Source organism: Trifolium pratense, linkage group LG1 (assembly GCF_020283565.1).
Source record: "Trifolium pratense cultivar HEN17-A07 linkage group LG1, ARS_RC_1.1, whole genome shotgun sequence".
In the NCBI taxonomy this organism is placed as follows: domain Eukaryota; kingdom Viridiplantae; phylum Streptophyta; class Magnoliopsida; order Fabales; family Fabaceae; genus Trifolium; species Trifolium pratense.
Genome location: NC_060059.1, coordinates 40070460 through 40094401, shown reverse-complemented (window position 1 = coordinate 40094401; position 23942 = coordinate 40070460). Strand labels below are relative to the sequence as shown.

General features: G+C 32.7%; 3 protein-coding genes across 3 annotated transcripts; all 3 read left to right on the top strand.

The window, feature by feature from the left end:
- The first annotated feature begins 3047 nt into the window (after positions 1–3047).
- On the top strand, positions 3048–7398 carry LOC123917289 (squalene monooxygenase SE1-like). Its single transcript, XM_045968972.1, has 8 exons — positions 3048–3512; positions 4663–4774; positions 4893–5067; positions 5521–5689; positions 5932–6150; positions 6262–6537; positions 6733–7011; positions 7104–7398. The coding sequence occupies exons 1-8, from the start codon at positions 3291–3293 to the stop codon at positions 7212–7214; spliced, it is 1563 nt and encodes a 520-aa protein (XP_045824928.1). The 5' UTR covers positions 3048–3290; the 3' UTR covers positions 7215–7398.
- Positions 7399–12791: 5393 nt separating this feature from the next.
- LOC123917280 lies at positions 12792–16573 on the top strand. Its single transcript, XM_045968961.1, has 6 exons — positions 12792–13181; positions 13362–13469; positions 13993–14237; positions 15136–15172; positions 16136–16193; positions 16290–16573. Exons 1-6 carry the CDS (start codon positions 13068–13070, stop codon positions 16367–16369), a joined length of 642 nt encoding a protein of 213 aa, XP_045824917.1. The 5' UTR covers positions 12792–13067; the 3' UTR covers positions 16370–16573.
- A 3620-nt stretch (positions 16574–20193) lies between these two features.
- LOC123917244 (probable pectin methylesterase CGR2) lies at positions 20194–23676 on the top strand. The gene is made up of 7 exons (XM_045968917.1): positions 20194–20426; positions 20511–20645; positions 20771–20810; positions 20905–20946; positions 21964–22338; positions 23014–23069; positions 23187–23676. Exons 2-7 carry the CDS (start codon positions 20553–20555, stop codon positions 23337–23339), a joined length of 759 nt encoding a protein of 252 aa, XP_045824873.1. The 5' UTR covers positions 20194–20426; positions 20511–20552; the 3' UTR covers positions 23340–23676.
- The last annotated feature ends 266 nt before the right edge of the window (positions 23677–23942 follow it).

Genomic DNA, 23942 nt, shown 5'->3' with positions numbered 1-23942 from the left:
ACCCTACCTTTTAAGTAATCTTGTCTTATCTTGATCAATTTCATTGGTCATAAAAAATAGAAGGAACAATTGACTTGATTTGGATGTTTTAGAAAGTTCATTAGTTTCCAAAAGGATTGAGCTGAGAGATATGCTCCAAGATACAGTTGGCATGAGAGATTTAACATATTCGAATAAAATAGTATATAAATTGTTAATTTTGTCGAACCGTGACATATTAAATGATTTTAAATTTATGCATTTTTTTTCATGGATGATTACAATAATATAAATTTTCAATTTAACGGTGAATTTCGTTAAATTTATATTCGTTAAAATATTATTAAACGGTTTAATGTTACTTAAACTATACATCTAATGCATTAGTTAATGAAACAAAAGTCTTAATATAATGTCATTTTAAAAGTAGTGCATTCATTCATTGCCTTTAAACTTTGAAAAAAAAAAACTTTTCTATTTATTTTGTTTTTATTTTTATTTCTTTAATTATTGCCTCGGAGCACCATTTAGTGTAACTCTTTGGGTCCCATTTAATTTCATTCCGAATAGGACCCTTATTGTCTGGATTCTTATCAAGAACAGACGGGATTACTAGAGACGGTTCAAATAGGCTCCGGTCAATTACACGGTATTCCTGTAGCAATTGATATTATGGAGTTTGATTAATAAGTTTTTTTTTATCAAGTTGCCTAATGACTACAATTTCATTTTTTTAAAGTGAAGTAGTGAGTTCAAACCACGATTCCTGCATTTTTACACGCAATGTCCCAACCAACTTGAGAATGATTAATAAATTCTTTTTACAATAAATCATCTAAAAGAATCTGAATTCAATTTTTGAATTATTAATCATAATTTATTTACTCAAAGTCGAACTTTAAATTACTAAAATTACTTCTCCTAATTTGATTTTAAAAAAATACTTCTCCTAATGGAAAGATTAATACCCAAAACACTTATGGCAAATTGGAATAGTGTGGATGACTGACTGGAAACTTGGGAGGATGGACTTGAGAGTCAATGCAACGTGAGAGTTGGGTCCATCGTCCAACACCCAGACGGCGCAGATTAGCAGCAGCCCTTTTTTCTTCATCAAGAAGTAACTTTTTTATAAAAAAAAAAAAGAAAGTATAATTATTATATTGATAAAAAATAATCATTTGTATTTTCAAAATAAAGTTTTCTTTTAAAAAATCATCAACTGATATTCTTAAGATAGCTGTTAGCAAGACTCTAAGGTTAAATATTGTGTTATAAAATAAATAAAAAATATTACATATGTATTTTTATGACCAAAGTATCAATTTACATTGATATTTAGAGTAAAATTGAACTCATAGCTTTTAAATAAGATACTAAGTTTAAATTATGTGGGGAAAAAAGTGTGGTAGGAATATTTTTTTTTTATGGTTAGCGATAAATTATTTATCAATAAAGTCAAATGATTTAATGGTAAAGCCATAAATTATTATAAAGCTTATTGTTATTGAGTGGAAAATTGTTGTTCGACATTCTTATTGTGAAGCTAACTTTTGTGTGGATGCTATGGAATATGGGATGTTCTTTTTTGAGTCATAATATGTTACATGACTTAACTAATGTTCGAGACACTGTTTAACATTTTTCATAATATAATACATCAATCACACTTAAATCATTTTAAAAACATCTTGTAATGTTTGTAATTTAAAAAAGCAAGATAAATTATCCTCTCATTTTATCTCACCACTAAAAATCATCAAATAAAGTCATAAACTCATAATGTACACCGAGTTTTTTAATTAGGGGGAAAATAATAAAAGATAGCCGTTGATCGTACGGCAGAAAATGTAATCTTAATTTTCTTGGGGTCTTTTTCAACTAAAGTAAGCAACAAGAATATAACGGGTCAGTGTATAACAGATATAATCAAGAAAAGGAATACTATATGAGTCAATATCTCTCGATATAGCTGCATGCCTGCATCGGATAGTCACAACACAACGCAAGACATACGACCATTGTGAGTTTAACTAGATGTTTAACTCGTGATATGGTGGAGTTTTGAGTCATGCAACACATCGGAACAGGATTTGATGCGGTAATTATTCACACAGTTTTCACGTTGTTTTAAATTAGGATCGTTCGATCTAAAATTAATTGTTGATATTATTTTATACTGATTTTATTAAGATGTAATATGAACCGACCAATTTAAAATGGATAGCTAAAATATATGTTTCATCATGTAACTGTGTGCTTCGACTACAATAGCGTGATCCCAATACATGCAACATATCACTTATTATTTGTATTTAATATAATATATCGAGAGAGATAGGACAAGTCTACCATGCACAAGCTCTTTATGTTATGCATGGTGCACAAGTTGTCATTTATATTATAATGAATACGAATTTTTAAAAATTCACCATTGGATTGAAAGTTTATACCATCTAGATCAAACATAAAAAAATTTGAAAATCATTTGATATGTTATTTAGAGTCATCAAAATTAACAGTTTATGAGTTTTTATTGAATACCGTTAATTTTGATGAGTCTCAATAACATATCAAATGGTTTTCAAATTTTTTATGGATGATCTATATGATATAAACTTTCAATCCAACGAGAAATTTTGTAAAATTCGTATTCGTTATAATATAAATGACTACTTATCCACCATGTTTGTGTCAAGTGTCTAATATAATACTTACATTTCATGCATCATGTGTGTATAACCATATAGAATAGGAATAATTATTTTTAAAATTTTATTTGGTATTAATCCTCTAGTTCTCAGAGGAACAGACACAATAGTAATTTGGAGTTTGACTGCAAGATAAGTAAAGTTTAATCGAAAAAAATTTCTATCCAAAAATTGAACTCAGACTCTCTGAACATCTATTTTTTCCGATAAAACTCATTAATCATTTGAATTCAATGACTCACTTAGAGTGGAATAATTTTACCAAATATATAATTGTTATTGCATGAGAGTGTAAAGTTATTTTTTAATATTCATATTCATTTTTTTCAAATACAGCTCATGTTGATATGTTGATGCGTCCGTAGCCGCGTAGTAAACAATGAATCTCGCATCTCACATGCACTATAAAATGCGCACTCCTTCCCTTCATTTTCTGTTACATCAACCAAACCCGTTCATTTCTCTTCCTCTGCCACCTTGGCAGAGAGAGATAGAAACTTTAACGAAAATAACCAACACCTCTTTCTCCTCCTCCTCCGTAACCGTAACCGTCGCCGTTTGTTTTTCCGGCGAGGTTTCTCTGATTCGGTTATCGGATTGATGGATCTGTATTTACTCGGTTGGATTTTAAGCTCCGTTTTGAGTCTGTTTGCGTTATACAGTTTGATTTACGATGGGAAGGAGAAGGTGAATCAGCGTGTGGATAGCGTGAAAAGTACTGATGCTGGAGAAATCAAATCGGAGAAACTTAACGGTGACGCTGATGTTATAATTGTTGGAGCTGGTGTTGCTGGTGCTGCTTTGGCTCATACTCTCGGAAAGGTATTATAATTTTATCCATTATTTTGGAATTGTGTATGAATTGAATATGACGTTGTTTTTATATGATTGAGATTTTTTGAAATGACGAGGAATATTATCTGTTAATAGAGAAAGTTGATATAGCAAAAATGGAAATGATTCGCTATTTCTTTTTTGGAAATTTTGAATCTATTTGAGATGAAAAATGCGTGATGAAAGAGTTGTTTTACCAATGAGAAAACAAAATAGTGTTTTGTCTCTCTCTCTCTGTAATTGTTTTGAATTAAAATGACGACTTGATAATTTGGCGTTCGCTGTGACCACATGCTTGTGGTGTGGTGGTTATGCAATTGAACAACTAAGCAGATTTTCAATATGTATCATCAACAACTTAATTAAGCGGTTATATCATATGTGCTTATTTTCAACATGTATCATGTTTGGATTGACTTATTTGAACTTGTATACTGACATAAGTTTGGTGAGACTGTTCGAGAGAACTTATGAAAACAACTTATGACAATTTTTATGTTTTTTTCAGCTTATTTTCGTAAGTTTTCCAATACATAGCTTATGAAAATAACTTGTAGCATATTTAAGCTTATACATAATCGCTTATCATGACAAGCACTTGCGCTATAAGCTGCAAATAAGCTGTTTATCCAAGCATGACCTTCTATAACAAAAGATAGAATAAGCCATTATAATAGAATAAAGTAAATTGTTTCAATATAAGCTTTAAGCTGTTTTCATAAGCTATCTCCGAGAACTGATGGAAATAAGCTTAAAACAACACAACTTATGTACATGTCATAAGCCGTTTTCATAAGTTCTCCCAATCGGTCTCACAAGTGCTTATGCAAGTAAATAAGCTAAAATAAGTCAATCAAAACTTGTTTGTCACTTTTAGGTTATAATACCTGCAATATGACCACAACAGAGAATCAAAATTTGTTCTGGGTTTTGCGTCCTATACCTTTCACCGGTTGATCTTCTATTCTGCCAGTAACATATGTTGTTTGTGTTGTGTTGTTGATCAGTTGGATTCAGGACATACATAGTTTTTTGGGAGTTAAATCTTACGATTTGTGTTAATATATTTAGGTTGAGTATTGTTTTGCTTCAAAGAATACAGATGTGTATTGACTGTATAAAATATTATGTCATATAGGATGGACGTCGAGTGCATGTTATTGAAAGAGATCTGAGTGAGCCTGATAGAATTGTTGGAGAATTGCTACAACCTGGTGGCTATCTCAAATTAGTTGAACTCGGGCTTGAAGGTAGTGTAAACCTCAAATTATTGAACTTTTAGGTTGTGGTTGATCATGAATGCTGGAAATACTCGGGGAAATTGTTTAGATCTTCCTGCCAAATGATCTGTTTTGTGTTTAACTGCAGATTGTGTCAACAATATTGATGCTCAGAAAGTGTTTGGTTATGCTCTTTTCAAGGATGGAAAACATACTCGTCTCTCTTATCCCTTGGAAAAGTTTCACTCGGATGTCTCTGGCAGAAGCTTTCACAATGGCCGTTTTATTCAGAGGATGCGAGAGAAGGCTGCATCCCTTCCCAAGTACTTATTTCTTCGTTTGTGGATGTATAATATATGCTTGTGTGGTGTATCCTTCCTTTACTAGCTTTTGTTTGTCATATATACAAATTGACTTGCCAGACAGATTGTTGGAACTTCCTATGATTCTTTTCAACATTTAGGACTTAATCTTTGTACTAAAAAAATTTAACCTCAGTTTCTATTATCCACATAGATTTAACCTTGAATTGGTTGATATTTTAATCATGTTACCCGAACCAAATTAGTTCTAGTGAAAGTTGTTCTGCTATTAGCTTGTGTCTCCTAGTATTTGGTCATATCTTCCTAAGGACGGCCAATTGATATAAGTTCTCATAATATGACCGGAAATGATTTTTGAGAATTTTGGATGTAGTTTTTTATGCTTCAATTGAGCTGAAGGTATCTTCCTGTTAGCTCATTTAAATGACGTTTTTCCTTTTTCAATATTTGCAGTGTAAATTTGGAGCAAGGAACAGTCATTTCCCTACTTGAAGAGAAGGGGACAATCAAAGGCGTGCAATACAAGAATAAAGATGGTCAGGAATTGACAGCATATGCTCCTCTTACCATTGTTTGTGATGGCTGTTTCTCAAACTTGCGTCGATCTCTTTGCAACCCTAAGGTGAGAATTCCTTTCAGTATGATTCTGTAATGGAATTTCCACTGTCATGTTGTCAACTTCTTTATATGAAACAAGCGACAACTACTAAACAAACATTGCTGTAATTCATTCAGACTTGTTATTTTGGTTTACAAAAGCTGCTGGTTCAGAGTTTTCTTACTAATTCACTAAAGACTCTTAGTCATGGATAAAAGGAGCAGTCTAGAATTCTATATTAATATTCTATATTGCTTTGTTTGCAGGTAGATAATCCCTCTTGTTTTGTTGGCTTAGTTTTAGAGAACTGTGAACTTCCATGTGCGAATCACGGCCACGTCATACTTGGAGATCCTTCGCCAATTCTTTTCTATCCTATAAGTAGTTCAGAGGTTCGTTGTCTGGTTGATGTACCTGGTCAGAAGGTTCCCTCTATTTCAAACGGTGATATGACAAAGTATCTAAAGACAACAGTTGCTCCGCAGGTACCAATCATTCTCCAAGTTCTATAATTTCCTTTTTAGTCTTGGCATGTGGTTACCCTTTTGTTTCAGAGTAGTAGAATTTAGTTCACATTAAGTTGCAAATGATTGCAGGTCCCCCCTGAGCTATATGACGCATTCATAGCTGCAGTGGACAAAGGCAACATAAGGACAATGCCGAACAGAAGTATGCCAGCAGATCCTCGTCCTACTCCTGGAGCGGTACTGATGGGAGATGCATTCAACATGCGTCATCCACTAACAGGGGGAGGAATGACTGTAGCATTGTCTGATATTGTGGTGTTGAGAAATCTTCTCAGGCCTATGCGTGACCTGAATGATGCTCCCACACTTTGCAAATACCTTGAGTCCTTCTATACGTTGCGTAAGGTAATGTGTATGTCTTTTTTGGTTTTGGTTAAATTTCAAACACAAATAAATAAGTAGTCACAAAGCTATTTAGATTCACCGGTCATCTAATTAATAAGATGGAGCAGAATATCTTTCAATGCACTAATCTTTACTTCACTTGTCGTTTCTAGAGCTTAAAATTTAAAATGCTAATGCTAGTCATTCAATTTGCAGCCTGTGGCATCCACCATAAATACATTGGCAGGAGCCCTTTACAAGGTTTTTAGTGCATCCCCTGATCAAGCAAGGAAGGAAATGCGCCAAGCTTGCTTTGATTATCTAAGTCTTGGAGGCCTATTCTCGGAAGGACCGATCTCTTTACTTTCAGGATTAAACCCTCGACCCTTAAGCTTGGTTCTCCATTTCTTTGCTGTTGCAGTATTTGGTGTCGGCCGTTTACTATTGCCATTTCCTTCACCTAAGCGGATGTGGATCGGAGCTCGATTACTCTCTGTAAGTATCATGGTATTATTTTCATTTCAGTTTTGTGTCTAAAGAAATAGCATGGAAATTAACGCTTTAAAACAAAAATTATCTATTCCTAGGGTGCATCTGGAATCATCTTGCCCATAATTAAGGCCGAAGGAATTCGGCAGATGTTTTTCCCTGCCATGGTTCCAGCTTATTACAGAACTCCCCCAGCTTTACAAGAGTGAGTAACGGCAAATGCATTTCGAAAAAATAAAGTTGCTCTCAAGATGAGATAGCTTTATCATCCATCCGTTCTTGAGAAATTGAGGAAAGGTTGATGCTAATCGATATGTATACATTTTGGCTTAGTGTGCATTCTTTGTAGTTTGTAACTGGTACAATCTCAAAAGTGCATGTATGTTTTCTCCACTTCCTTTTTGCTATTTTAGAAAATCGAATCCATTATATTAAACCAAACTAAAACCACCATCCAACTTAACCCGATGCCATGAGTTCAAATTTAACCCTAAGAATGTAGCAACACTAAAATTTGTAAGAGAGTTTTGCCGCAATTGTGGTCTTATCAAACACAAGGGGTTAACAAATAGCAAAATGCTAACAAATGAAAAACTTATTTCACAAGCTTAAAACAAATATGGATGGTGATCACTAATTAGTTTAGTCTTGCTGTTCTTACCTAAATAAGTGCACTGAATCAACAACAATAACTGCAAAAAAGTGCACTGAACCAGCCTTAATAATACAACTCCTTTTAACACAATTGAGGAGGCATTAGGATATTCAGCTTAATTATATGTATTTTATATATAAGTGCTTATGCATGACTCATTTTCATAATTGAAGAAAAAATGAAAGTAAACTTTGCATAGACTAACTATAATTTATGAACATATCATTGATTATTTTCTTAAACTTTTCTGTGTTCTCAACATTTATATACAGTAAGTGGTTATGTAATCATAAAATAAAGTTTAAGTAAGCTCTTTTAAACTCATTAGTCAAGTGTTCAATTCTACTAAATCTGTTTTTACTTTCCTCATCCCAAAAGGTCAATGTTTCTCTTTACTTTCCTCATCATCACTACCCATTGATGCCCACTTCCACGCTGTGTATTCAATGTCATCAATATACCTGTTCTTGCTTACTGAACTCGTTAGAAAAGAAAGAAGAAGTCTCATACGTGTAGCTCAAATAGTAGTTACCAGAGACATTATTGGAGGGGCCGGAGTTTGAATCCCGGATTCCACATTTAAATGTGTGAGAGTCTAAGTCACTAGGTTTGGTCTAGTGGTGAGGGATTTGTGTAGTATGCTATAGGTCCTGAGTTCGATTCCCAATTCATTGTAAACCAAGAAAAAAAAAACATGTGTGAGTCTAGCCACTAGATTACTTGAAAAAAAAAGAAAGAAAGAAGAAAAAAAGTGAGGAAAAATAATAGAATTTTCTTTGCATGTCCTGTATAATTTTTTAAAACCATAATCATTCTAGCAATGCAGGGTCGTGGAAATCGCCACGTTTTCCAGCTTTTTTAACATATAATTGTTCATTTTGTTAATTTTTTTAGACAAGTATATTGTTCAAACATTATGGTTTCAAGGGTTGCTCAAACAAGAACAGGTATATTGATGTCCATTATGGTTTTAAAACAGCTATACTCAATTATATATATAACACTGACTCGATTTCATGAACTTGCATGGTGTGCAAGTAGTTAAAAATGAACACCAAGAGTATACAAGCATAGGGAGCAAGAACAGACATGAAACCAATCTCTCTAAAATAGTCAAAAACACCAACATTGTCTTAGAGAAAATTGATTAACCTGGATACAAAGTTAATTAGTATTAGTATGGTGCAACAAAGAATAAAACAAAAACAACTACACATGGACAATCATGTTAACTATATATGCTTATTCAACTGTTAATTTACGATTACTTCAAACTTCCTAACAAGAAAAAGGAAAATCACCTCTCTTATTTTCGGTTTCACTTTGGTCATATGTACTGTTTTAAATTTTTTAATGTAATCCTTTATATTAATAAGGTAAGAAACCGTCTCCGTTTGTATAAAAAAAATGTCTCCGTGAATACAACTCAGTTACTTAATAGAGACATTACAATATATACGAATGTCAAAGTGTAAACCTAAAATTCTCCACTTATTCAGAATTTTGGACACTAACATGTTGAAAGAAAAAGTAGTAACAATGGCATTACCCCAGAAATGCTAAATTTTTCCTTCGTTTTTGCTCCGTTCCGATTTTTCTTTCTTTGTTTTCTTTTGCTTAGCAGTTTATAAATTATAGCACAGCTGAATGAATATTCCATTTAATTTTTTGATACTGCATCTTTCTTTCTTCTTTTTTTCATTGCAAAGAGGGCTTAGGTCCGAAGAAGTAAAAACTACACCAAAATTAAGCGAGGGATAGTAATCACCAACATATCAGCAACCACCAAATGATTAAATTGAGACGAACATGGCCCCTTAAAATATCGACACCACCATTTCTTGAAAAAAATTTCCTTCCACCCCAATTATTATACCTTCACCCCAACAAACAATTTTTTTCCCAATCTTACCCTTTTTATCATTTGACTTCACCCCCTAATTTTTTTTTTCAGGTAAAGTTTTTCGGTAGTCAAAATTTAAAACTGGAATACTTAAAAAAAGAGATCCGGAATGTAACAATCTACCGGAAAACTTTGAGAAAAAATTCCGGAAGGTTGGCCATGGTTAAACTGTGACGAACTGACGAGTCTCCTTCATAGTTTTGGTTGCGTAGTATCTTTAGCAGGTAGTGACACTCTCAGTACGTTCTATTGGTTTGTTAGGACTTTTACTCACTCAAACTTGAACATATGCATTATCTTTTAATCTTGCACAGAAAACCAATCAGCAAGATTCCCTCAGTTTCTCCTCAATCTTGTGCTAGTTGCTATTAGTTAGTAACTTACAGTGCAAGTAATATCCTTATAAATACCTTTGTAATGTGTGATCATTGTAATCAAGTGTTAAGTGAATAATTTATCATTTATTAACTCATTACAAATATAAAACAGTACAACAAAGTCATGTAGTAGATAGAATTTGACAATATTCTAGCTAAAACAACTATCTTGGAGAGTATTCTATTAATTAAAGCAATTCCTGAAACAAGAAATCATACCTCCGCATTTTCTTGTAATCTTCAACAGCTTCATAAATAAAGCCATGTGTTGATGCATATGGCCTGCATCATATTCATTTAAGTTCCAATTGTTGTGTGATCCTCATCTTTTTAGCAGAGAATGTCATATTCAATTTGATTAATACTAAAATGCTTTTAATAGATCTCCAATATATTAATGAAGAAACTCTTATCAAGATATAAAACATGAGAAAGTACTCCAACTTGCATACATACATACATACATACATACATACATACATACATACATACATACATACATACATACATACATACATACATACATACATACATACATACATACATACATACATACATACATACATACATACATACATACATACATACATACATACATACATACATACATACATACATACATACATACATACATACATACATACATACATACATACATACATACATACATACATACATACATACATACATACATACATACATACATACATACATATCGTCCATGTATAAATGAAATGAAGAATGATATAAAATACAGTACCTGTTAAGGCACTAGTGTAATAACAGTTAAAATTGTCATAAACCAAAACTAGCAGATAATCCGCCCTGTTTTTTTTTTAAATTCTGGTGAAAGTTAACAGTATTTGTCATGCAAGTTTCCACTAACCAAGGGAATTCAAACCATTTTTCCATTCATGATGACTCAAAGGAAAATGTTAACCGGTGCCCCTGGTGCACGAGTTAAGGAACCAAATATGGTAAAGTCTTCTTAGAACTTGTGTAGTTAACCTCTAAAATGTGTAAAAAGTGTTATTACCTATACAATGTTTTCTTCTTTTTGGTTTCCTTAACTAGTGCCCCAGGGACGGGGCACTAGTTAGCATGACCCTGAGTCAAAAGCCTAAAGCTAGTCAAGAATGCTATTTAGCTTGACTCAAAAGCCATAAGCAAGATCCTTTGCTCCATCTTTACTTATTTCCATATCTTACGGAGAGAGTGTGCCTCCTTGTTCTGCAAGTCATAGCATCATCATCTGTAACTTGAATGCTTCTTCACCAAACAAGCCCACTTTATAAATAGTTTGTTGGGAGTACTAATGTTCAATGTAAAGTTGGTTAATTAGCATTATTTCCACCTTTGCTGCAATCTTATTAACTCTTCCACTTTTGTACAGTTCATCTTTGACTGAGAGATAACTGGCAAGAGTAGGTCTAATACCGCCTTTTATCATCACAGCTACAACACTTTTAGCATCTTTCACCTCGCCTTCAGGTAACTGGCAAACCTCTTCTATTTCGTTGTAACAGGACATGGGAGAGATAGATTGAGAGCGCATGTAATCGGAATGCCAAATAGCAGCAGCAGTGCTCTTGAATGCGATCAGAGGAACAACGTATGGTGGGGATGAAGGGGGTAGGTCTGAGAAGAAGTCATGAGGAAGACGAATCGTCGTTGCTGTAACAGAAGGAAAAGAAGAAGAACAACAACGACCAAGATGAAACAAATTGTTGTTGGGAATAATAATAATAATAATAAAAATAGAAGAAACAGCACTAACACATCGTCTTCTTAACATTGACAACATTGTTGTTACAGATCATCTAGTAAGGGAAAATTGTCGGTGGTCGGCTGCTGATTGTTTTAAGGAAATTGAATAATAGTAGTAGTGTTTTAGGGCCAAGAAAATAGCAGAATCATAAAGAACAGAGAGAAAGACTAAGAAATACTATCACCATAACCTCCAATAAGATTTATCAAATTTGATGGCTTATTTAATGTACGATATTATCAATGTTACCTTTTTTTTACAAAGTTAAAATAATAATTATAGAAGGGATGCTTATTAGTAATGTATGAAATCTTAACATTATGATAAGAATAAAAAAAATATCACTGCAATGAAGTAAATTGAAATGTGCTCATATTATAATGGATAAACACTATTTAATCCTATTTTCTATACAATTGGAAAATATTGAATTGTAGGAATGAGTTATGAACTATGATAGCGTTTTTAATTTGGTCATAGGATGAAAATGGCCGCCGAAGATGGGAAGAAGAGGTCCCCTCGCTGAACAAATATCCAACCAAGAATGGTGAACTTTTTTTTTTGTGAACATTAATTAGTACAGATCTTATTTGTGAACCTATCAAAATTGTACACCTCAACAAATGTAAAAATACATATTTAAATAAAATTTGTAGCAAAAAATTCACCATAAAAAACATGCTTTCGATAATATATTTTTAGATGAATTATACTATCGGAAGCCTGCTTCTGCTTCCACTAAATCCCTCCCATTTTGGACAGAAAGATAGGAATTATACTATCGAAACGCGTTTTCTGAAGTTTTTCGAAGTATTTCTAGTTCAAATTCGGAAAATACATTACGAAAATTTTTTTCAAGGCAAAAAAAAATCGAAAAATGCGTTTCAAAATATTTATTGAAGTGCAAAAATGGAAACTTGGTGGTAGAAAAGAAACACGGGTGTGGGAAGAGATAATTCGAAAGATAGAGAAACTGTTAGCCCGGTCCATGAAATGAAAATGGGCTAATTGTTCAGGTCCGGCCCATTTTAATAACTATCAATTCATGGCAAAATAAGATCTCCCGCGGTGCCACGTCATATGGAGTCAAACCAAAAACTTTTTTTTTTTCTTTTCCTTTTTCGTTATAGCGAATTCGATCAACGGGAATCTGATGCAGAGGGAAACAAAACGCAAATTGCGCCTATTAAGTCAAAAAGAGAAACCAGAAGAAAGAAACGTGTTCGAGTTTGATCGTATGAACAATTCAGAAGAAAGAAAAAATAGAGAGTTCTTAGATTTTGTGTTTGGATTGTGGAGTAATTGATTATTGGAAATTTTGAATTATTATTATTGAGAGCGGTGTTTGATCCTAAATAAATGAAGGAAGATGAAGGTGATGATAAGAAAATCAGCGAAGAGAAAATTCAAGATATTAAGCTTTGGGGAATTTTCCTCTTCGGTTTAATTGGCGCTACCGCCACCAGTTTCGCCGTGAGTTCTACGCGTTCTCTTTTCTTTTCCTTTTCATATTTCTGTTCAATTCAAATCATCTGCAACTATTTTCCTATTTTTCATTTTCATTTTCATGTTATTGGATTTATCTGAAATATTATCAAGAGATGCGAGTAACAGTGAAACTGAGTATGCACGCTATTGTTGAACTCTTTGTAGCTGTCCAGATCAAAAGTTAGTTATTTTCGATCAGCTTTTCAAGAAGAAGCTTGGAAGAGATACAATAAGCGATTGCAAGAGGAATATGAGGAAGAGATGGAAAGAGTGGTCAGTTTTTCTTAAATTAATTTTCTTAAATTACCATCGGTGTCGACGTGTCAGTATCTTGTCACATATAATAAGGGCCTGTTTGGATTGTCTTATTTTTTAGCTTATGCGAAACAGCTTATGCAAATAAATATGGCTTGAGACCTGAGAGTGTGCTCCTCTTAAGGTCTCGTTCGATTCTCTCTAGTGGCAATTTGAGTGGGCTAATTTAACTTTTTCAAAAAACAGCTTATGCGAATAAATGAATTTTTATATATTATTATTATTATTATAAGTTTTTCAAGCTAGTTTATGAAAAAATAGCTTATAAAGAGATAATTTTTGTTATTAAAAACTTATGAATTAACATAAATGTCTATTTATTTGCATAAGTTATTTTCATAAGCTAAAAAATAAGCTAAGTCCAAACAGGCCCTAAGTTACAAATGATACTTGCTTATGAATATAATAGTTACTTATGGTAGTCACTTATTAATAAATAATTTATAGTCAATTATGTGATATTTCTATCTTCAATTTATAGGAAAGAATAAGGCGTATGCAAAATGTGTTTAATAAAGAAAGGGATAAGTTTAGAAGAAATTACGATAATTGGAAGGAAACTGGTTCTGGTACATATCATCAGCATTTCCAAAGAGATGATTGGTATTGGAAGGCTGAACAAACCTTCAGAGACCAGTGGAGTCATTACCGAGACACCCCAAGGGAAAACGGAAGCATAAATAATTCATTATTATCACACCACTACTCGGTTTTGGGTCTCGACAGGTACTTACAGAAATCTATTGTTGTTTTATATAGTGTCTTGTATCAGCAGCAATTATATCAGAATGCTGCAATATAAGTAGATTCACCATTTTCAAGTGTCTTGTATCAGCAGTAATTATATTAGAATGCTGCAATATAAGTATATTCACCATTTTCAAATATTTTTCGAAAATCAAAATGATTTAAATTTTGATCCTATAAAAAATTTTACACGTTCAGCATACCACACTGTTGCACTTGTTTAAATGTGTTTTTAAAGCTTCTACAATGTGTCAAACCTCAATTGCTACAATGATCTGAACTTTTTGTTTGTTGATAAGATATGACATGAAAATGTATTATAAGTGGGGGACATTTCACATTTTACAAGCTAGTTATGGTATAAAAGTCTATCCAATATCCATTGGGACAAACATTCTGTCAGGCCACTCATGTTGGGCCTAACAACGTCGCAAAATTGGCTTGTAAGGCGAGGGATGCTTCCCACTTATAAGCATATTTTCAAACCATATTTCATCCAATGTGGGCCTCTCAACAATTGTGATTTGATGGAAATTGTATCTGCATACTTATGTAACTCGAGGGACCACAAGATTGCACAGTTCATATATATCATGTTGAGAAGTAGAAAATTTTCTATAACAATAATTTTTCTAAGTGGATATATTATATCGTACATTTGGAGGGTCGGCAATAACATATCATAATTTGAAGCAGTACATGATTATGACCCAATAAAAAAAATTGATTTTGGTATCTGTTCATAGCCAATAGACCATTGTTTCTGAAGGAAAACCCCTTGCTTTAATTGTATACCATCTGCATCAAAAGTTAGCAATAGTATGTTTGTTTGCTTTCATGATCAACAAATAAAGGTTCTTCTTTTGATCAATCTCAGGTCCAGAACAACACCATATACAGATGCTGAGATTAAGGTATTTTCTCTTTTTAATATCTTTGCATATTACTGAATGCTTTGCGACTATGATGATAGTCTTTTGTCGGTTTCTCATATCACCCTCTGTGATACAACATGGCTACCATTGACACTTTTCATTAAAATTTTATTTGATGGATGTTAGGTTTAGCCCTGTTATTATTTCTTAAGTAAAAAATAGTTTTGTACTGTTTTGTTAAACACAGTGAAATCGTGTGAAAAATATTGTTTGTATGATCTGAGCTCAAGAAAAGTTATAAGGCTATCTCAATATATATGGAAATTTTACCAACTATTTCGGCTGGCCTCTAGCAAAATCCTATGGTGTGGTGCCAAATGACCTGTGGAATGGTCTAGAGTATAAAGAAGTTCATATCATGTATATTCAGACTATGCGGATCTGTTTGGTTGCGAGAAGAAGTGCGGCACATTTCTTTGCTTCTTTGCCGCAACTTAACTCAGAAATGTAAATATGTAGGACCCATCGTATTTTTTGCTCTTCTCAATTTATTTGCTAACTGTATAATTTAAATAAGAGAAGTTTCCCGTTTCTCTTCTCTTTCTCTCTTGCCTTACTCTGTCTTAGCCATTTATGTGAAACCAATCAAAGCGTTCACGATACTGATGATGAGGCAATAAATAGTCCATAAGCTCGGAAGTTGTGGATGATTTTTCATTGAGAAATACTAATAATACATTCTCTAACATATTATTATTAGCGGGACTTGTATGAATTTCATTCAATAAATAAAGAGTATTAAGTGGTTATTTTTCTATAAGAATAGATTTGCAGCAATGATCTACTTTAAGTCTATACCTTTTACTTTGTCAAAAAAAAGTCTATACCTTTTACCTTGGTTTTCGGCATACTTACTATGCATAAATATTTCTTATTTTGTGTCTATATATTTCTTTGACCTTTGTAGGTCTTAGTTTCATTTTATTCTTCTCTCTTTCGCAGACAGCATTTAGGACCAAAGCAAAGCAGTATCATCCTGACCAGAACCAGGAGGATAGAGGTAGGTCTTGTCTAGATATCATGGAGTTCTTGTCGTTTTAGTTTGTGTCATTATTATTGCTTATATATTCATGGATGTCATGTGATAATGTGACAGTGGCTGCTGAGGCTAAATTCAAAGAAGTAATGGGTTCATATGAGGCCATACAACAACAAAGAAAGAATCATAGTCTGTAATTGCAACCCTGCCTGATAATCCTGGGACCTTGAAGGATGCAAGGTATTAAAAAACAAATCATAATTTTGGGGTCGTGTCTAGGGTTGATGTAGTTCACTGGTATGTTGAAAACCAGCGGAAATCTTAATGTTACATCATAGTGGCGTTGTTTTACAATGATGTAATCATTGATTGTTAGTTTTTTTTTTTTTGTTGGGAAACTTGTAAAACAGAGCAGCCCTATGCATGTTTAGGCATGAAGCAAACGGTAAATCACTATTGTTCTCGAGTGAGTTATTTTATTGATATTAGGCTAGCAAGGTGCCAAACACCGATTTTTTTTGTAAAGCTTCATAGCGTGAAGTGTCAATCCCCTTATATAACCCTACAGCTTCATAGCGTGAAGTGTCAATCCCCTTATCTTTTATATTATAAGTTTGTATACACAAGCAAATCTTAAACCCTAATTTGTTTTTCCTGTTTTCCCTCCATTTTATCTTGCAATTTTTATTAAAAAATAATACAATTTTGTCTTGACAAGGATTCAAACCCACAACCCTTTAGTGCAAGACAATATTTCCAACCACTATGGCAAGTATACCAATTGTGATTAAAATTATGTGCAATAATTGATAAGCATCATCAATTTTAAAAGTATATCATATCAAAATTATTGTTGACTATATTATTCATCACGAAATATTTTTATGTTTTTCCTGATCAATGATTTTTTTTCTACCGGATCATAAATTTAGAGAATAATTATCATGTGAGATTTGGAAAGTTATTAACACGTGTGATTTGGAAAGTTATTATCAAACTCAATTATGTTAAATCAATTTTTTTTTTGCAACACAACCATAGTCATGTCACTAATCACATTCATTATTTTTTATTTTAACATTGCAGATTTAATATTAATCGATGATCAATTGATACAATATGTACTGGCAGATATTGAGATGATGTTACGTAGTTGTGAGAAGAGTTTAAAAGATTATCCTCCAATGCCTAGAGCAACCACATCATTAGTTCCTGATATACAAAATAGTCTAATACACAGCGAATTGAATTATAACAGACAATCATTAGTTGGGGAACATGTTAGATTGATGTCAACTATGACTTCAGAGCAACGTAAAGTATATTACACAATCATGACAAGAGTTAACGAAAACAAACCTGGTGTGTTTTTTCTTTATGGTTATGGCGATACAGGGAAGACATTTATCTGGAGGGCCATGTCAGCCGCATTACGCTCAAAAGGTGAGATAGTTTTAACAGTTGCCTCAAGTGGGAACGCTGCATTGCTTATACCTGGCGGTAGAACAACACATTCAAGGTTTTCTATTCCTCTAAATGTTGACGAGTTTTCAACATGTACCATAGTTCCTAAAAGCCCTTTGGCGTTATTAATACAAAAAGCAAAGCTCATTATATGGGATGAAGCACCAATGATGCACAAACACTGTTTCGAAGCTGTTGATCGAACTTTAAAAGATATTCTCAAGTCTATCGATGAAAAAAATAAACACATTCCCTTCGGTGGAAAAGTTGTTGTTTTTGGCAGAGATTTTAGACAAATTCTACCATTAATACCAAAAGGTACAAGGCCAGAAGTTGTTCATGCTACTATTAATTCTTGGGTTCTTTGGAATTTTTGTGAAGTTTTAACATTGAGTAAAAACATGATACTTCTCGGTGGTGCTTCGAGTGCAGACGTTGAACAAAGAAATTTGTTTTCTGAATGGGTTTTGGGTGTTGGCGATGGAGAAATTGGATATGACAACGACGATGATTTAAAACTTGACATTCCATCAGATTTATTGATTCCAAATTCAGGTGATCCTCTTGCTTCTATCATTGAAAGCACATATCCCTAACTTTTACAAAACATGAACGATATAACGTATTTCCAAAATAGAGCTATACTAGCTCCTAAAAATTCAATAGTCGACACAATAAATGATTATATGTTGGATTTAATTCCTGGTGAAGAAAAAACATATTTGAGTTATGATACTCCACTCACACAAAATATAGACAGTCAAACAGTGGATGATGTTCATACTCCCGAATTTTTGAACAGATTTCTACGTCGGAACTTCCAAATCACAAGTTGAGACTTAAAGTTGGAATTCGAGTTATGTTATTAAGGAATTTGAATAAAAAATTAGGATTATGCAATAGAACAAGACTTATTATTACGAGATTGGGAAAACGTGCTCTTGAAGGAAAAATTATTTCATGAAGTAATATTGGTGATCAGGTTTTCATGCCTAGATTTTCTCTGACACCATCTGACGTGAGAATTCCTTTTAAATTTCAACGGAGACAATTTCCTATAATTATTTCTTTTGCGATGACTATTAATAAGAGTCGGGGACAATCTTTAAAGCATGTTGGGATATATCTTTCGTCGCCAGTGTTTTCACATGATCAATTGTATGTTGCAATTTCAAGAGTTACTTCTAGAAAAGGATTAAAAATATTGATCATCGATGATGACGGTGAAGATACGACTAAGACTTCGAATGTGGTCTATAAGGAAGTCTTCCGTAATATAACATAATTTTCTTTGTATGAATATTTATCCAAAATTATTGTTGAACTATCGTTTAATGTTACTCAACTTTTTTCATATACCTTAAATTATTGAAATTATCATATCTTATTTAATCATTACATATCTTACACCTAATCAGACTAGTGCACCGCACGGGTCGATGTTCTAGTATAACCCTACAACTGTAATTTTATTTTGCTATTTTTGAAATGGCAAACTTGTTTAGCATATCGTCCATAAAGCATAATGTCTTCAATCAATTAAGAATTAAGAATTACGTAGTTAAAATAGTTTGCTATACTGATACCAATCAATTATTGTTAAGTCCTTCATTATTACAATGGTAGATTCAATCCGTCGTTATTATTATTTTTTAGTAGGTATCTTGCGATTTATCTTTGTTTTTCTGATTCAATGATTAACTGCATAACTGATTCAGTAGTCAGATCAATCTGGTTGTATATCCGGTTTCCAGTTCAACGGTTTTAAAAAACCGTCAATTTATTGGATTATTTTTCTCAAATTTAACCGGTTTCGTGCCGATTTTTAGTGCTTTAACTGCATAGCCGATCCAGTACTCGGATCAAACCGACTAAAATGAATAAGTTTTGTTTGTCGAGGTTAAAAGATAAATCAAGAATATATGTTTAGAAAGAATAAAACGAATACATACAACCGATATAAAATATTTTATCATAGCTTATAAAAAAAAAAGTATTTCATCATACATATATTATATATAAATATAAAATTGATTAAAATGCAATTTAAATATGTATGGTAGCTGTTGTTGTGAATAAAATTCAGACACAAGACAATTATAAGTAAATTTAATTTTTTTTTACATTAAAAAAATAATGTATCTAGTATATGTGTCAAATATATCACTTTTTCAATGTACTAAAAAAAGTCAAATTTGCTTATAATAATAATAATAATAATAATAATAATAATAATAATAATAATAATAATCGAATGGAGTATGTATTTTTTGTTTTTCTAGTAGTAATGTATTCTGTAAGTTTGCACATTTGTCTTTTATTTTCTTACCAAAAGGGTTATTTTTCTTAAGGGTTAAATAATTTTTTTTGTCAAGTAGTTTAATGACTTGAGGTGAATTTTCTAACCATTAAGCTACTTAAAAAAAATGGACGGTTTTTTTACAGCTCTAATTGGGTCGACAAAGCCCATAATAATAAAATAAGATCTAGCCCAATAAAATAATGATCAGTTGTTCACCGTTGGAAATGTACCAACCGACACTACATCAAGCAAGTTGTTAATTAATTAATTAATCGAAGCACACATCAAAATCTCTCTCTCTCTCTCTCTCTCTCTCTCTTTCTTTCTATCCGTTCTTTTTATTTTTCTCATTCTCATCATCATAGCGACATTTACACATCACACTCTCTGTTTTCCTCTCTCTTTCTTTCCCTTTAATTCAATTCAGATCTAGCTTTTCATAATTCATAATGCAACTTCAATAACACTATTATTATTCACTACTACTGGTAATTATTCTTATTCTCTAATTCATTATTTCAGATCTATTAAATGTCATATTAACATTATTACGATTTCTAATCAATTTTCAGATTAATCAATTTTGTATAATAACAAAATCTGAAATTCGAGTAATGATGTCAAGAAGACCGGGTAATCCTTCTAGAAGATTCGGCGATGGCAAATCGAAATCGTCACCAGTTTTGTCAATTGGTCTTATAGTTGTGGTGAGAAATTGTTTCTTCATTGATTCATTATTCTGTTATTTACATAATCATATTGATAATTTTAGATTTACTTTTTGATTAGCTTAATTTTCTGATTAATTAATATAATAATGATTGCAATGTAGGGAGCTTTGTTTATCGTTGGTTACGTGTACAGAGGCTCAGGTTTGAATTCTTGTTATTGTTTCTTGCTTCAATTTAATATTAATACTTTTTTGTTTTCTAAATTTGTTTTTCACTCCTTAATTATTTATTATAGGTGGAATTGGAAGCCGTTTAGATTCTGTTAGCAGGGTTGAAGGTACTTTTGTTTTTTCCACTCCTGCTTGCTGATTTATTGGTTGTTTCGTAAATTTTCTATTATTTCTATTATGGTGGTGATTTATTTGGTATGTAATAAATAATTATGCGATAACTTGTGTCTTATTTGGTATGCAATAATTATGCCATTTTTTGATTAGCTGTAACATGTAAGTGTAACTTATTATGAAAATTTTCAAATGTTGTTTATTTCCTAGTTTATTATAATTATCCTTTGATGAATTTTCACTTTGAAGTCGTCTTAGACAACAATGCAAGGTTGTGTATGTCATGTATGTGAATGCGTAAGAGCTTTATCACTTGCCTGTTTGATTCAAGTGAGAAAATGGAGAGATAGAACACTTAGCAGCGGGAGTTGTCACATGTCAGTAAAAGAATTCTTTGCTGATTTGTGTGACGCCTAAACCAATTTGTGTCTGTGATGTCTATATATTTAGCTTCATTCGGTTGAATTTGGTAACTTTTATGGTCACGGGTACCCAATTATTGATTCCAAATGAAGACAGAGCTATAGGAAATGGAAGGCGGAGCTTTGTCAAATCATTGCCAACATACATTCTTTGGAATCGTTAGACATTGGTTATTTGGCAAACATGTTTTCTTGAGTCCTTGAAAATCGAGAAATGAACATAATGAGAGCTTTGGTTTCTTTCCCTTTGCTTGGATGTTTAAAATCCTCCAAAGTTGGGGGCGGAGGGGAGATGGCCTTTGAAATATTTATAAAATTGGATGGATAGGGGGTAATGGAATGGACGATCACATGCTAATGCATCATTTGATAAAACTCCCAAACAAGTGGCTTGTTTACGCAAAACATATTTCCCGCTGTTCTCCTTCATCCAGCATAATGACTTAGTAGTAGTATCTCTATCATTAACATTTTGTTCATTTGTACATATTTATCGACAGTTAGCTATATCTAGTACCAGTAACATTTAACTTGTCATTTAAGCAAGTCCATATATTTTGTAATAATTTCAATAACTTGCCGATGCAGGTGATTATTTGTGCAGTGGAGAGGTCCAACGAGCAATTCCTGTTTTGCAGAAAGCATATGGAGATAGCATGCATAAAGTTTTGCATGTTGGTCCTGATACTTGCTATGTGGTCTCTAAATTGCAAAAGGAGGATGAAACTGAAGCCTGGGGTATAGAACCGTATGATATAGAGGATGCTGATAGTACTTGCAAATCACTAATCCGTAGAGGCAATGTGCGTGTTGCTGATATCAAGTTTCCTCTTCCATATAGGCCAAAATCTTTCTCTCTTGTAATTGTTTCAGATACTCTGGATTACCTATCCCCCAGATACCTCAATAAAACTCTTCCAGATTTGGTGAGGGTATCAGCTGATGGTTTAGTGATATTTACTGGTAAGAGCATATTATGGAATTTTGATTCCCACCTATGAGTAAACTTTATTTCTGTGCATAGAGTTTCTTTAACATGAAACTTGCCTTAAATCACTTATATTTATTACCGTTACAACCCAATGGGGAAATGAAGGTTATAGGAATTTATAAGCCTGCATTCCTGCAAATCTGAGCATCTCACTTAACGGTTATAAGGAACGATAGACACACACTAGAGACACAAAAGTGATCTCATACATTTGCACACTTCTCTTGAACTTTGATGCTTCAACTCTTCGAAGACATGACTTTTTTTCAAGAAGGATATTGGATATCAAATGACTCACCTTTTCAAGAAAAGTGGATATCAGATTATCTCTTACCTTTCCAAAACTATTGAAAATTGCAATTCCTTTCAATGATGGATTTTAACTTCCCAAATGTGTTAACATAAAATTTAAGCTGTGTTTACAATTATTTTTTTTAAATCCCAACAGTTTTAAGCACAGAAGTGTTGTTTGAAGTAGTGTGTTTGAGCTAACTCGGATATGCATTTTATTTGTAGTAAATTTGTTGAGTTACTTGGGGCTTAAGCTTTTTATACACAAGCTGGTAGTCTAAAGACTGTCTTAGTAGTCAAAAATCTTTTGGACCAGTTACTGACATATGATATTGATATATTATCTACAAATGAAGGTTTTCCATCTAATCAGAAGGCCAAGGTAGCAGATGTTTCTAAATTTGGAAGAGCGGTGAGTGGATTTACACAATCCTTTGTTATCTATGCTTTTGTCCTTGATCGCTCTTCAGTCTTCCATTTATTTTAAAATTATTAGTAATAAAAAATTAACTGATTCGTCTTGCTTCAGGCCAAGATGAGGAGTGGATCCTGGTGGGTCAAGTTTTTCCTTCAAAACAACTTAGAGGAGAATGAAGCTATTAATAAGAAGTTTGAGCAAGCTTCAACGCAGAGTTCATTTGTTCCAAAATGCCAGATATTCCACTTGAAGTCACTCCATTGATTTGTGAGTTTATTAATTGAGTAGCATTGCAGCACAGATAGTTGCTGCTTCATTTTCATCTAAAATATTTTCTTCGATAAAGGTAATTTAATTCATTGATGAATATTCGCCATGGATGGTGTATCACTTTTGTTGTTGCTTGAAATAGATATTTATTCTTTGAAATACCAATTCTTGGCGGCTAAGGATATCCATTTGGTATTTAACTAAATTATAAGTTCAATTAGATAATCTATAAGGACATATAATTAAAGTGGCAGTGGCTGTTGTAGTTGTACTTAAGTGACACTCCTTTTTTTTTTTTGGTTCTTGAAATATAAATTGAGTATTTGTTATATTTGCTCTGCTGCATTGCTGTTGTTAAATGAGGAAATAATGAGATCTATTTTCAGTCTATATATTGTACACAGTAACACAGGAAAGAGCAAGAGATGGGGAAATACTTTTTTTTGAATAAAACGAACTTTTCTTTTTTGATTTTTTTTTATTTTCTTTCTTTTTTTGGTATTGACTCAATAACGAATTTTGTTGCTATCATTAATTTGGTCTAGAGTAAAAACACAAATGAACATTACTAGTTCACTTTTGACACATTTTTCAAAT